Source organism: Bos taurus, chromosome 3, assembly GCF_002263795.3.
Source record: "Bos taurus isolate L1 Dominette 01449 registration number 42190680 breed Hereford chromosome 3, ARS-UCD2.0, whole genome shotgun sequence".
In the NCBI taxonomy this organism is placed as follows: domain Eukaryota; kingdom Metazoa; phylum Chordata; class Mammalia; order Artiodactyla; family Bovidae; genus Bos; species Bos taurus.
This window is the reverse complement of record NC_037330.1, coordinates 82,183,677-82,198,325: the sequence shown is the minus strand read 5'-3', so window position 1 is coordinate 82,198,325 and position 14,649 is coordinate 82,183,677. Positions and strand designations below refer to the sequence as shown.

At 35.9% G+C, this 14,649-nt stretch overlaps 1 protein-coding gene across 1 annotated transcript in view; it reads left to right on the top strand.

Annotated features, from left to right (window-relative positions):
• ALG6 (ALG6 alpha-1,3-glucosyltransferase) overlaps positions 1-14,649 on the top strand; it is a 58,600-nt gene that overhangs the window by 9,836 nt on the left and 34,115 nt on the right. The window contains exon 3 of the mRNA NM_001075432.3: positions 11,228-11,312. Coding sequence (NP_001068900.2) covers positions 11,228-11,312 — 85 coding nt within the window. The remainder of the gene's footprint in view (positions 1-11,227; positions 11,313-14,649) is intronic.

Sequence of the window (14,649 nt, the reverse complement as noted above, 5' to 3'; positions counted from 1 at the left end):
TATCCTTTTTCTTTCTTTTTTCTTGTCTTCTTAATTCTAGTAGTTTATTACAGTGTTGAAGTAATGATTCAGGCATCTTTATCTTGTTCTTAAATTTAACAGGTGCTTTTAATTTATCATTTGTTCTTTCTAGCATTGAACCAACCTTGCATTCCTGGCATAACTCTATTTGTGATATAGTACCTTTTTTAAAAAGTATATTGCAGATTGGCTTATTAATTATTTATGATTTTATCATCCATGCTCACAAATAAAATTGGCTTACAGTTTTACTTTTTGAAATTCCTTTGTCAAATTTATCAAGGATATGCTAGCCAGCTAGCCACATAAAATGAATTAGGGCGCATACCCTCTTTTCCTACAATTGAGAATAGTATTCAGAATTGAAATTGTTTGTGATTCATTTATTATTTTTTTGGCTGTGCCATGTGGCTTGTAGGGTTCTAGTTTCCTGACTAGGGATTGAACCTGTGCCCCACTGCAGTGGAAGTACAGTCCTGTGGAAACACCAGGGAAGTCCCATGGAATTGTCTGTAGTTTAAATGCTTGGCTAGAACTTGCTAAAAAAACTCTTTGGGTCTAAAATTCTCTTTGTGGGAAAATGTTCAGTGATTTAACTTCCTTAATGGTTATAGAACATTTGGGCTTTCTGTTTCTTTTTGATTTATTTTATAATTCATATTTTTCTAAGAATTTGCCCATTTCAACTGAGTTTTAAAATGTGTTGTGAAAGTCGCTCAGTGGTGTCTGATTCTTTGTGACCCCATGGACTACTGGAGTGGATAGACTTTCCCTTTTCCAGGGGATCTTCCCAATCCAGGGATTGAACCCCAGTCTCACGCATTGCAGGTGATTCTTTACCAGCTGAGCCACAAGGGAAGCCCAGGAATACTGGAGTGGGTAGCCTGTTCCTTCCCTAGGGGATCTTCCCGAACTAGGAATCAAACTGGGGTCTCCTGCATTGCAGGCGGATTCTTTACCAACTGAGCTATCAGGGAAGCCCCAAAATGTGTCGTTCAGTTCAGTTCAGTTCAGTCGCTCAGTTGTGTCCGACTCTTTGCGACCCCATGAACCACAGCACACCAGGCCTCCCTGTCCATCACCAATTCCCGGAGTCCACCCAAACCCATGTCCATTGTGTTGGTGATACCATCCAACCATCTCATCCTCTGTCGTCCCCTTCTCCTCCTGCCCTCAGTCTTTCCCAGCATCAAGGTCTTTTCAAATGAGTCAGCTCTTCGCATCAGGTGGCCAAAGTATTGGAGTTTCAGCTTCAACAACAGTCCCTCCAATGAACACCTAGGACTGATCTCCTTTAGGATGGGCTGTTGGATCTCCTTGCAGTCCAAGGGACTTTCAAGAGTCTTCTCCAACCCCACAGTTCAAAAGCATTAATTCTGTGTTCAACTTTCTTTATGGTCCAACTCTCACATCCATACATGACCACTGGAAAAACCATAGCCTTGACTAGACGGAGAGGGATAAATTGGGAGACGGGGGTTGACATATACACTCTACTATATATAAAAGAGAGAACTATTGAGGACCTACTGTATAGCTTAGGGGACTCTATTCAATACTCTGTAATAACCTATATGGAAAAAGAATCTAAAAAAGTGGATATATATATATGTATATGTATAACTTATTCACTTTGCTATGCAACAGAAAGTAATACAACACGGTAAATCAACTATTCTCCAATAAAAATTAAAATAAAAAATAAAATATATTGATATAAATTATTATGTTTTCTTACTTTTTATATCTTTCCTGTATAACTAGTTATGGTTCCTTTTTCATTTCAGATATGGTTTATGTTGATTCATTTTAAAAAATCAGCCTTACTAGACATTTATTGATTTTATTAGTGTTTTCAAAAAATTAATTTGAGCTTTTCTTATCCTCTCAGTAGTATGCTTGGCTTTATTCTTACATTAGCTGTTTAGCACATGCTTTAGCTTATTAAGTTTCAGTCATTTCTTTCTAATTAAGTCATTTAGGCTATACATTTTCTTTCAAGTACCACCCTAGAGGTAATATTTTGTACTTTCTATTGTGATTTTGCTTTGACTCATGAATAATTTGAAAGTATATTTAAAAATTTTTAAATATTTAGGCTTTAACAATGATCTCTTTGATATTTTAAATTTAATTGTATAGTAGAAAATAACAACAGAAAGAGAGTCTTTATGTATGGGACTAATTCTTTGAAATGTGTTGAAACTTGGGCTAGTATGTGATCAATTTTTTTAAATGCTCTGTGTGCTTAATATGTATATATTCTCCAGTTCAATAATCTGCATATACCCATTTACTCAGTGTTCTGATGCAGTTTTTTTTATATTCTTACTGATTTTTGCCAAATTGATCTACCAGTTATTGAGAGAGTAGCAGTTTCTTTTTGTAGTTTTGTCAATTTCCTTTTGAATATTTTGAATCAGTATAATTAGGTGATTTAGAATTTTTTTCCTTGTGAGTTGAATTTTATGACATCACTGTCATGTCCTTGTTTATTTACGGTAATGCTTTTGTCTTAAAGTCTGTTTTCTCTAAAATTAATATTGCTTTACTAGTTTTCTTTAGCTTATTTTTTGCTTGATATATCTTTTTCTATTCTTTTACCCTCTACCTCTGAATCCCTGTGATTCAAATCTGTCTAACCAATTCCCTTCCCTAATTCCATTTTGTCTCTCTTCCTGACTTGGAGGCTATACTTTATTTTGTCCTTTCAGGACTTACTCATTAGCTTAACAAAATCTATAATGCTGTCTTGAACAATGCTAGGGCCTTAGAAACATTTTAACTATAGTTACAAATATTTACTTCCTGCCTCAAATTAAAATGGTATTATTGCCCAAGATTTTATTTCTTTCATGATTTTAGGTGTTAGTCACTGTTGCTTTATATAATCAATATTTCTTAGGTTTACCCTCATTTTCTTTGTTTGTCCGTCTTACATAGTATATCTTTCTTTGAGATCCTTTTCTTTCTTCCTGAGGTACATCTTCAGAAGAGTTTTTTTGAGAGTCTGTTGTTGGCAAACTCCATTTTTGACTGAAAATACATTTTCCTCTTTGTTGTGAAGTTTTTATGGGTATTGAATTCTGTATTGACAGTTATTTTCTCTTAATATCAATACTTCAAAAATCTTTCATTGTTTTCTAGTTTCTGTTGCTGATGTTCAGACATCAGCTGTCACTTTAATTGTCTTTCCTTAGTAGATGGTATGTCTTTTCTTTCTTGCTGCAGTTGCACTGTGGTATATCTACATGTGAATATTAAAGAATTTATCCTCTTAGGATTTTTGATTTCTCTCTCTAGGGAGTTGTACCTTCTGTTTCTTGAGAAAATGCTCAGCCATTGTCCCTTCTCATTCTTTTTCTTTCTTATAGAACTCTGGTAGAAATATGTTATATCTTTGTTCTTTTAATCATTCAACAGATATGTGTTGGTCACTCACTCTGTGCCAAGTGTAGGTGGTATAGCAGAGAATAATTTTGTTATCTCTTCAAATACTTCTCTCTCATTTCTAATCTCCCTGTGCAAAGTCTTATTAGATATATGTTGGGTCTTTTCATTCTTTCCTCTACTTTATAATTGCTTTTATTTAGCATCTTACCGTGTCTTCACACTGCTTTCTTTATAATCATCAGATCTGTCTTCCTAATTTTTACTTTTCTAATTGTGTTTGATCTGTTTTTTTACTTGTCTATTGAGTTTTCAGATTTCAGCTATTATGTTTTTAATTTCCACAACTTCTGCTTGTTTCCTATTTGTATCTTCTTGATCTTTCTGATCATCTCTTGTTCCTCAGCATACTCTCAGTGTGTTCTGTTTTGTCTTTAAATAGACTAACCATGCTTATTTTATATTACCTATCAGAAAATTCCAGTTTCTGCCGTCTGATTTCATAGTTTGTTTCTGATGACTCTTGCTCATAGTACTTTGTTTCTTCATGAGGTTAGTGATTTTTTTGAATTGTGAGCTCATATTACCTAGTACTTATATCTTGTGGAAATTCTTTGAGGCCTGAGTTTACTGTGTATTTTTTCACAGAGGGTTTGTGTTGCTTCCTGCCAGGTACCTGGGCACTTTTAGCAAAAGTCAAACCAGATTCTCATCTCAAGATTTCTTTGGCATATACTTCACATGAATTCAGGTCCCAAACAGGGTGAGTGTCGGCATATGGTTAGGAATTTTGGGGAGACTTCTTTTTTCATGTACTACTAAGAGCCAACCTAGAGATAAATATTATCTTCACCATCTCGTCAAAGGTTTATTCTAGTAGAGGTTTTTCTGACACTGAATTCCTGTCTGTTCAAGTACAAAGCTTTACTTCCTTACTCATGGCATTGAGCTGGTCAGTACCTTGGGTAGTGGCCACTTAAAGATGTTTGGATACCCTCAGGACAAATGCTTACTCTTCTGGGTCTATCCTTTTTTTTGTTGTTTGTTTGTTTCTGGACTCTAAAGAATTCTATTATTTTGCTGCTAATTCAGCCATACATTAAAATTGTATATGTATAACATATAAAATAAATAATTTAAAAATATGTACTTTTCCTATACTGGAGGCATTTTTTCTGACTTTCTGTTTCTGCCATGTTGCAGGAAATTAGTTTCATTGGTGTTTTTGAAAGACCCACAGGTTATTTTGATGTTTACAAAAGGTCGATACAGATGATGGTTGAAGCCACAGAGTTGGGAGTGTCTGTTATTGCAAGAGGAAAACAGATTTAACCACTGAGAAAACAGATTTAACCATGGAGAAGGGGAAATGATTAAAGGTGACTGAGAAGAAACGATGTAGGATTAGAGCCTAGAGAAGTTACTATCCTGGAAGCCAGGAAATCAGGGAATTTTAAAAAATAAGGACTAGCTAACTGTCAAATTTTAGACATGTCAAATAGAATGAAAATTTAAAATAGAGGATCACTAGGAGGCCATTGTGAGCCTCCTAATTATCAGACCACAAATGACTGGAATTAATAAGTAGACAGCAACTTTTAGGAGCTTTGTTAGTGAATGGAAGGAGGGAGTTACTTGGTAGCTGGAATGGGTTATGGAGGACTAAGGAAAAACCCAATTAAAAGTTGTCTTTGGAAATACGTAAGACATATCATGTGATATCATATATATGTGGAATCAAAATGAACTTATTTAAAAACTCACAGACTCTCAGACACAGAAAACAAATTTACAGTTACCAAAGGGGAAAGGGTGGAGGGATACTCAGAAGGTTGGGGATAACATATATGTACTACTATGCCAAAGCCTTTGACTATGTGGATCACAATAAACTGTGGAAAATTCTGAAAGAGATGGGAATACCAGACCACCTGATCTGCCTCTTGAGAAATTTGTATGCAGGTCAGGAAGCAACAGTTAGAATTGGACATGGAACAGCAGACTGGTTCCAAATAGGAAAAGGAGTTCATCAAGGCTGTGTATTGTCACCCTGTTTATTCAACTTATATGCAGAGTACATCATGAGAAACGCTGGACTGGAAGAAACCCAAGCTGGAATCAAGATTTCCGGGAGAAATATCAATAACCTCATATATGCAGATGACACCACCCTTATGACAGAAAGTGAAGAGGAACTCAAAAGCCTCTTGATGAAAGTGAAAGTGGAGAGTGAAAAAGTTGGCTTAAAGCTCAACATTCAGAAAACGAAGATCATGGCATCCGGTCCCATCACTTCATGGGAAATAGATGGGGAAACAGTGGAAACAGTGTCAGACTTTATTTTTCTGGGCTCCAAAATCACTACAGATGGTGACTGCAGCCATGAAATTAAAAGACACTTACTCCTTGGAAGGAAAGTTATGACCAACCTAGATAGCATATTGAAAAGCAGAGACATTACTTTGCCAACAAAGGTTCGTCTAGTCAAGGCTATGGTTTTTCCTGTGGTCATGTATGGATGTGAGAGTTGGACTGTGAAGAAGGCTGAGTGCGGAAGAATTGATGCTTTTGAACTGTGGTGTTGGAGAAGACTCTTGAGAATCCTTTGGACTGCAAGGAGATCCAACCAGTCCATTCTGAAGGAGATCAGCCCTGGGATTTCTTTGGAGGGAATGATGCTAAAGCTGAAACTCCAGTACTTTGGCCACCTCATGCGAAGAATTGACTATTGGAAAAGACCCTGATGCTGGGAGGGATTGGGGGCAAGAGGAGAAGGGGACGACAGAGGATGAGATGGCTGGATGGCATCACTGACTCAATGGACATGAGTCTGAGTGAACTCCGGGAGTTGGTGATGGACAGCGAGGCCTGGCTGCTGCGATTCATGGGGTCGCAAAGAGTCGGACACGACTAAGCGACTGATCTGATCTGATGTATAAAATAGATAATAAATAAGGCCATACTTTATAGCACAGGAAACTATATTCAATATCTTGAATAATCTATAAGGAAAAAGAATCTGGAAAAGTAGATATATATGTATGTATAGCTGAATCTCTTTGTTGTACACCTGAAACTACACAACATTGTAAATCAACTGTACTTCAAAAAAAGTTAAACCTTACTCTTAAACTGTCTTCTAAGAAAGCCAACAAAAGTACTTTTGGATTACTCTGTAAGAAGAGTATTATTACTGTAAATGGAAATATTTGTAGCATCTTTTGTAGGTGGTTGTTACATTTTTTTTTTAAATCATTTTTCAGATGAGAAAAATAGAAATGCCAAAATGGTTATTCTGTCAGAGTTCCCAACTCTGTCATAAAGAGTGTTAACAATATTCGCATGTGACAAACTTCTGTATCATTGGAGATTGGGAGAATTACTTAAGAGTGTAACGTCTGTGATTCTGTTGAGATTTTTTTCCCTCTATAATTGAAATACTTTTTTGATTATAGTTTGTTTTTAACGTGCTTATTTTAGTTTGCTTTCGTTTTGCTTCAGATCGTAATTAGGAAACCCTGGAGCGGGGAAGCTCAGGTGAGCTTGCTTAGTATTTGGCCATTATTTCTTCTTTGGAGATGCACATACTGTATACTTTCTCTCCGCTTACCCATTGTTATTTGTAATGTTTCTTCTTACTCACTGGGAACATATAAAAGGGGAATTATTAGGGAAAATTTTAGCCATATTCTCTTCTCTTAGCATGTTTAAAATTTCAATGTAAAGGCAATTAGTACATATTGTTATCAAAGAAACTACTTGTTTTTTAAATTCTACATAATTCTGAACAATTCAGCAATTAATAAAATGAACATTTAAGTGGTGCTTAAGCTCATTTTCCTAAGAATGAGACAAAATTGGAGCTTTGTAAATGTACATTAATATGTTTTCTTTATGTAATTCTGAATTTCATGTAAATGAATTTGTAGAATTAATCACAGTAGAAGGAATCCTTTTTGCCCTTCCCAAGTGAAGCTCCCTTAGGTGCAGTTGGGTTGTCCTTCTGGGTTGCTTTAAGGGCACTTTAGCAGTTTTAAAAACTTAAGTACTAATTTCATAGCCAGTGTCAGCTGAATTTATTGAAGTAGGTCAGACTCTGGATAGAAACTTGTTTCTCAACCCTAAAGAGAGTCATTATCCATTCTTCTATTTGTTAGAGAATTGTAGTAAATTCCTCCACATTGACCACAAGTCTAGAGCAATTTCAGAAAATCTAGATAGTTGGATTTTTTCAGGTATAGGAAATTACTTAAGATTCTCTATGACTTTTATTATCCCAGTGGACCAAAAAGCAAAGAAAAACAAACAATAAAAGTCAATTCCTATCTTCCTATAGACAGTAGCTGTATGCTTAAAAAGAGAAGCATACCCACCAGCGTACATACGTACATCTATAAAATGCACATGCAAGGATGCAGTTAATTCATTGGGGAATTATTTTCCTTTTTTTAAAAAATTGTAGGTTAATTTCCCATTCTGTTCAGTTAATGGAGCAAGTTTTAATTGAAAGTATATACTGTATGTCTCACAATATGTTTCCTTTGAACTCTGGAAAAATCACATTCTGTGTCCATTGGAACTAAAATTCTCATTTAGGTCGCTATTAGAAAATAGTATAATCATGTGACCAAATATATGATACTGAAAACATAAGTATCATGAGAAGTCAATTTTTTTCCTTTTTAAAAACCTGCTTTACTTACCTATTTTGATTTCTGCTTTTTTTATATGCTGTTTGTTAAACAAAAGGAGGAGATAATGCTCTGAGATATTGTGGTAACAGGTTTTCAGTTCACTAAACAATTGATACACTTCCTTTGGTGTTAATTTTTTGTAATGTCTCTTGTCTTCTATTTCTTATTCAACTCATGATTCTATATATATTCAAATCATTTCTGCTCTGACAAGGACTCAGGCACTGAGATTAAACACCTGTGAGTTTGAATGTTACTGTGTCTTACTGACTGTGTGACGGTGCACAAGTTATTTTAAAATTTCAGAGTTTTAGTCTCTTCATCAGTAAAATGCTGATAAAATCATAGGTTGAGGATCAAATGAATTACATCTAAAGTTCTTGGCACTTTATTTTGCTCTTAAGTACTTAGAAATGTTTTCACTACTGAAGTTGCTAATAATTCTTTTTCCGTAATCACACTGAGAATCCCTGGCCTCATGTAAGGAAAATAAGTATTTCACCACTTGTTTGAATAATAAAACAATAATATAGAGGTTTGATGAGTAATGCTTAAAATATATTGTTGTTGTTCAGTCACTAAGTCATGTCCAACTCTGCGACCCCATGGACTGCAGCACACCAGGCTTCCCTGTCCTTCACTCTCTCCTGGAGTTTGCTCTAATTCATGTCTATTGAGTCAGTGATGCTATCTAACCATATTATATATCTACATAAGTACGATGTCTATAGTTTGCCCTTCTGAGAAGTCAATAATTAATAATCAGTGTGCTTTTAATTTATACGGGAAGGTTTTGTGGCGAATTTGGCAGTTGAGCTGGTTCTTAAACGTTGGATATGAGTTGAAACAAGAGTTATATGAATAGGGAGAGAGAGTAAGCAGCATGAACGGAGGCTTGGAATTTCAAAATGTCAGATAGTAACTTAAAGATGTTTTGAGGCAGGAACCAATGTATGGGCATTGTGCTAAAGTAGCCTTGGTGTAATTAATTGGTCTGTCACAAACTGCTTAGTGTTGCACATTTAGTAAGTGGAAAATCAGAGACTCAAAATTTCAAATCTTTTTTAACTTAAAATCCTTGTTATATCATATTGATAATATTGACATCCTTGCTACATCATCATTCACAGAGAATCTGCTAGGTGCATTTACATCCGGAGAAAGCAAAAATGAACAAGACATAGTACTTTCCAAGAGAGAGAGACAGGGGTAGGTTTTTGTGTGTGTATCCATGTGTCTCTACTGTGGGCAGTTCTTTGTGGCAGTCACTCACTGTGTATACCCTTTGGAGATGTTAATCTGCTTTCCCCATAATTATAGGGAGTATCTCCTTGGTGGAGATGTTAGCATTTAAGGAATAGTGGTATAATATGGCTGTTAAAATGCAAAAAATCTACTTAATGTTGTGTTTCAAAGCTAGAGAATATCTGGGTTAGAGTAAAAAGTGATAATATGTCCTTCACCAGTGTGGTACACCTTCCCAATGGATTAATGAATATATGACTACATGTGGTTTTTTTACTTGCTGATTGAGAAACCTGTGTCTGTACTGTACCTATTCGGGCTTTCTCATAAAATTTTGTAATCAACTGCTAGCTAAAGAGTGGTTTGTTTACTATTTACTAAGTGGAATTACCTTTATGTCATGTAAAATGATTTAGGGTTAAGAACCTAGTTGTTGAGGCAACAACTTAACCAAGTTGTGAGGCAATACACAACAGGAGCTAGGAACATGAATTACGGAGCCGGTCTGCCTGGGTTCCAGACCAGACTGTGCTACTCATTACCTCGGTGACCCTGTTTCCAGTTTGCCAGCTATGAACTGGGGATGATAATAATCCCTATTTCATTGTTGTATTTGGCATGTAGTAGACACTGTCTATTGATAGTTATTAAAGATCTATTATCCCTTATTTGCAATTTAGAAGTTAACTATAAACTGGCAGTTTTTAATATAATTCATTTGACATCAAACCCTGACCTAATCAATGTCTTTGGTTTTTGGTTCTATACTTGACCTTAAGTTATTATAGTTAGTTTATAAAAGCTCTTTGTAAATTACAGACATATGTTATTACAATTGTTTTATGATACTTATTGGACAGTATAGTTTACAGTGTTTCTCATGAAGTAAAAATAAACTTGGATATCTTGTGATTAGTATTATCAACTGGTTAATTAAAAACTAAGTAAAGGATTTCCCTGGTGGTCTAGTGGTCAAGACTGGGTGCTTCTAGCCCATAGGGTGTGGGTTCCATCCCTGGTCAGAGAACTGAGATCCCACATGCTGCACGGCATGGCCCAAAAAAATAAAAATAAAAGAAACCTAATTAGTGTTAATATTTATTGAATGTTTATGTGTACCAGGTACTACACAGAGCATTTTATGTTCATTATCTTCTTTATTCCAGCAGTCCTTTAGGTGTGATAGTATTGATTCTGTTTTTAATGTGCTGAGGCTTAGAGAGCTAAGGTCATTTGCTCCGGGACACAGTGTCACTCAGTGTGCTAGCAGGGCCACAATTCAGACCTCATCTCTGACTTTTGAAGTCACTTCTGTGTCCTTTTCTTCCATCTATACTATCTTTATAGTTTAGAAAATTTTCATGAGGAAATAAAATCACTAGTATACTAAAGTATATATATATATATATTTTTAAAGATTCTTTGCTTTATAGAATTTTTTACCATTTAAGAAAAATACTGAGTCTTTCAGTGAACTGGAGTTACAAAATTCCAATTTACAAGCAACTTTGGGAAATTTATTTTGATTGTGTTAAGGGAGGTACTTATATACTCTAAATACTGGGGAGGGGAGTTGAAAATAAACACAAATTGGCTTTCTTTTAAACAGAAAATGCTAATTTAAAAAGCTTATGTAGCTGACAGTGGGACAGGAAGTTCTGTTTTGTTTATTAGGGCAAAGGAAGGCAGTGGAGCTCACAAGGTGAGTGCTCTGCAGTGAACACCTATTGGTTCCCACTCAGCTTCATGCGCTCCCCTAACATTATCCCAGTTGTAACCTCAGTGTCTGCCCTTCCTCATTCCTTGAATGTGATTGCCGTAAGACAATGATAATTGAAGTATAAATTTATTTTGCTTTGTTTTCCTTATTATTTTAGGTGCTGGAAAGCCCCCTATGTTTGGTGATTATGAAGCTCAGAGACACTGGCAAGAGATTACTTTTAATTTACCCATCAAACAATGGTATGGATAATTTTAACTTGATTTTATTATCAGTCAGTTAATGTAGATTATTTGAAATTACTTAAAAGGAAAATACTCTGTTTCTTCATCTTTAGCATCCTCTTCCTATTTACTGAAGTCACATATGTTACCCTGTATATTGTCAGCTCATTTTGAAATTTTATCCTCCTGAAAGTTACCATATACTCAACTACCAGCTGGAATATGATACAAAACTAGAACTTTAAGGATAGGACACTGTATGCCATGAAAGCTCCTCAGGATATAAACTGTGAAAGTTTATGGGCTTAGAATATTTCTTTTGGCGGTTCCTCCAAGTTTCTCTGTTAGGAACGTATGAGATGTAAAGAAGCAGTAGCTTAGTGATGAAGAATGTAGATGTTTGAGTCAGACTGCCTGTGTATGTGTGTGTGTTAGTGTTCAGACGGAGCCTGTATTCTTTACTGGCAGTGTGAGCTTTGGCAAGTTATTTAACTGTCTCTGCCACAGTTTTATCACTCACAGAATAGAAATAATAGAATACATATTTCACTGGGCTATTGTGAAGACTGAATAAAATGATTCACTTAAAGCACTTACACCAGTGCCTGAAGTGTAATGAGCTCTCAGTAAATGTTAGCTGTAGTTATGTCTTCAAAAAATCTGTGCATTGCCATTTTTGTTGAACATGTTCTGATAATTGATGATAGTATTCTTTTTTTACTTATTATGTGCCTGGTAGATTATTTGATTAAACCTGGTTGTACAAACTGTTTTTATCATTCTCTTGATTGCTTTGGTCACTGCTTTTATTTAACTCCTTTATGAAAGAGAGTTATATATAAGAACTTCACATTGAACTCTCTATTAACAGGTTGGCTCTACCTACTCCAAATTTGGAGTATTTATAATAGAGATCAGCTAAATATTTGATATTCTTGTTTTTTTTAATAGATGTGTGCATATTTGTTTTTTGCTTGTTTTCGACCTCACTGCACAGCTTGTACGATCTTAGTTCCTTGACCAGGGATTGAATCAGAGGCCATGGCAGTGAAAGCACCAAGTTCTAATGTTTAAATGGTGTGATTTCTTTTTTTTTCGTAGTTTGAAGTTTATTGTTATATCATTCATAATGACTGTCATTGAAAAAGATATATCTCAGTGGCATAGTTTACAAAACAGAAAATATATACTTTTGACAGGTTCACTATTTTCTACAGTGGATATAAATCTGTGTTGGCAATAACATTTCTAATATTTTGAATTGTCTAATTTTGTCAAATTTGATTAGTTTGCCATTTTTGTTACCTAGTAATGTGACTGAAGAATGGTTTCTTATTTTTTAACTTCAGTTTTCCAAGTGTGAAGTCTTTCTGTGTTCATCTAGAAAGTTAGTTATAGTCAAAACTTTCAAGTGATATAGTTGTCTGAAATATGAAATCAGAATCTATCAGGTAAAGTTTTAAAATGTCAGCTTTATAATTCTAAATTTAAAAACTGATTTATTCCATTTCATTATACATAGTTGAAAGTGATAGATGCAAGCAACTTTTTTCTTTAAATGACAATTTTTATAATTTTTATAATGACAATTCCTTAATGTGTGATGTCAGAAGCACTTTTGGCATTAAGTAGTAGAAAACCTTGGAGAAGGCAATGGCACCCCACTCCAGTACTCTTGCCTGGAAAATCCCATGGACGGAGGAGCCTGGTGGGCTGCAGTCCATGAGGTCGCTGAGTCAGACATGACTGAGCGACTTCACTTTCACTTTTCACTCTCATGCATTGGAGAAGGAAATGGCAACCCACTCCAGTGTTCTTGCCTGGAGAATCCCAGGGATGGGGGAGCCTGGTTGGAGGCCATCTATGGGGTTGCATAGAGTCGGACACGACTGAAGTGACTTAGCAGCAGTAGAAAACCTAATAGTAGTTAAAGCAATAAAATAATTATCTCCATAAGTAGGTCTTTGCAGGGCTGGTAAAGTGGCTCAATGATAGCAGTTAAAGAACTCAGGCTTTTCCATTTTCTTCCTTTCCTCTCTTCTTGGCATGTTGGCTTTTCATCCTGAGGCTTTTTACCTCAAGATCAGATGACTGCCAAGGCTACCAGCACTGTGACTTTGTACAATCATATTCAAGGCAGGAATAATAAAAATACCTTATTTTTTACATCTCTTTTTGTTATGGAGCAAAATCTTTTCCACCCTTAAAGCAATCATTAATAGAAATGCCTGGCTTAGTGCAGGCATGGTTTATCACCTGGGGTAGGAGAAGTGTCCACCTACCCTGAGTATGTTGCTTTTTAAAACAAGATCACAGTTTTATAAGTGAGGAATTGTGGGAACCACTGTTTATTTCAGCATTGTTATAACTATGAGAAGCCTAAATATATTTTGGTAGGGGAATGATTAACTAAAGTACATTTCTCCTATATGCATGTGTACATTTTTTTTCTAGGTAGATTCCTAGAAGTGGAATCTCTAAAGTAGCCAGTTATAATAGATACCAATACCAGAATATCTCTTATCCTTACCAATATTTAATAATAACAATACCAGACTTCTAAAATTTCCATTTCCTTGAGTACATGTGATGTTGATTTTCCTTCATGTCCGACTCTTTGTGACCCCATGGACCATATAGCCTATCAGGCTCCTCTGTCCGTGGAATTTTCCAGGCAAGAATACTGTAGTGGGTTGCCATTTCCTGCTCCAGGGGATCTTCCCAACCCAGGGATCAAACCCACGTTTCTTGTGTCTCTGCATTGACAGGCAGATTCTTTGCCACGGTGTTACCTGTGAAGCCCTTGGTGTATTTACTGATCATCATATTTTTCTCAAATTTGCATATTTATATATTTCCCCCATGTTACTGATGAATTGCTGATCTTTTTTGTAATGATTTGTGTGATTTTAAGATAAAAAATTACATTAACTTTCTCTCCTGTGTAACAAATGACCACAAAAACGGTGATTACTTAAACACACACTTGTTTTTCATTTTTGGTTGCCCTGTGTTCCTCATTGCTGTGCCGGGCTTTCTCTGGTTGTGGCAGGTGGGAGCTGCTCTCTGCTCGTGGTGCTGCCTTCTCACTGCAGTGACTTCTCGTTGAGGAGCGTGGGCTGCAGGTGCACAGGCTTCGGTAGTTCTGGTTCACAGGCTCAGTTGCCCCACAGCATGTGGAATCTTCCTGGACCAGGGATCGAACCTGTGTCCCCTCCATTGGCAGGAGGATTCTTAACCACTGTACCTCCAGGGAAGTCCAAAACACACATTTATTATAGAAGTCTGGGCACAGCTTATTTCAGTATTATGATCAGAGTCTCCGGAGGCTGCAGTCCAGTTGTTGTCTGAGACT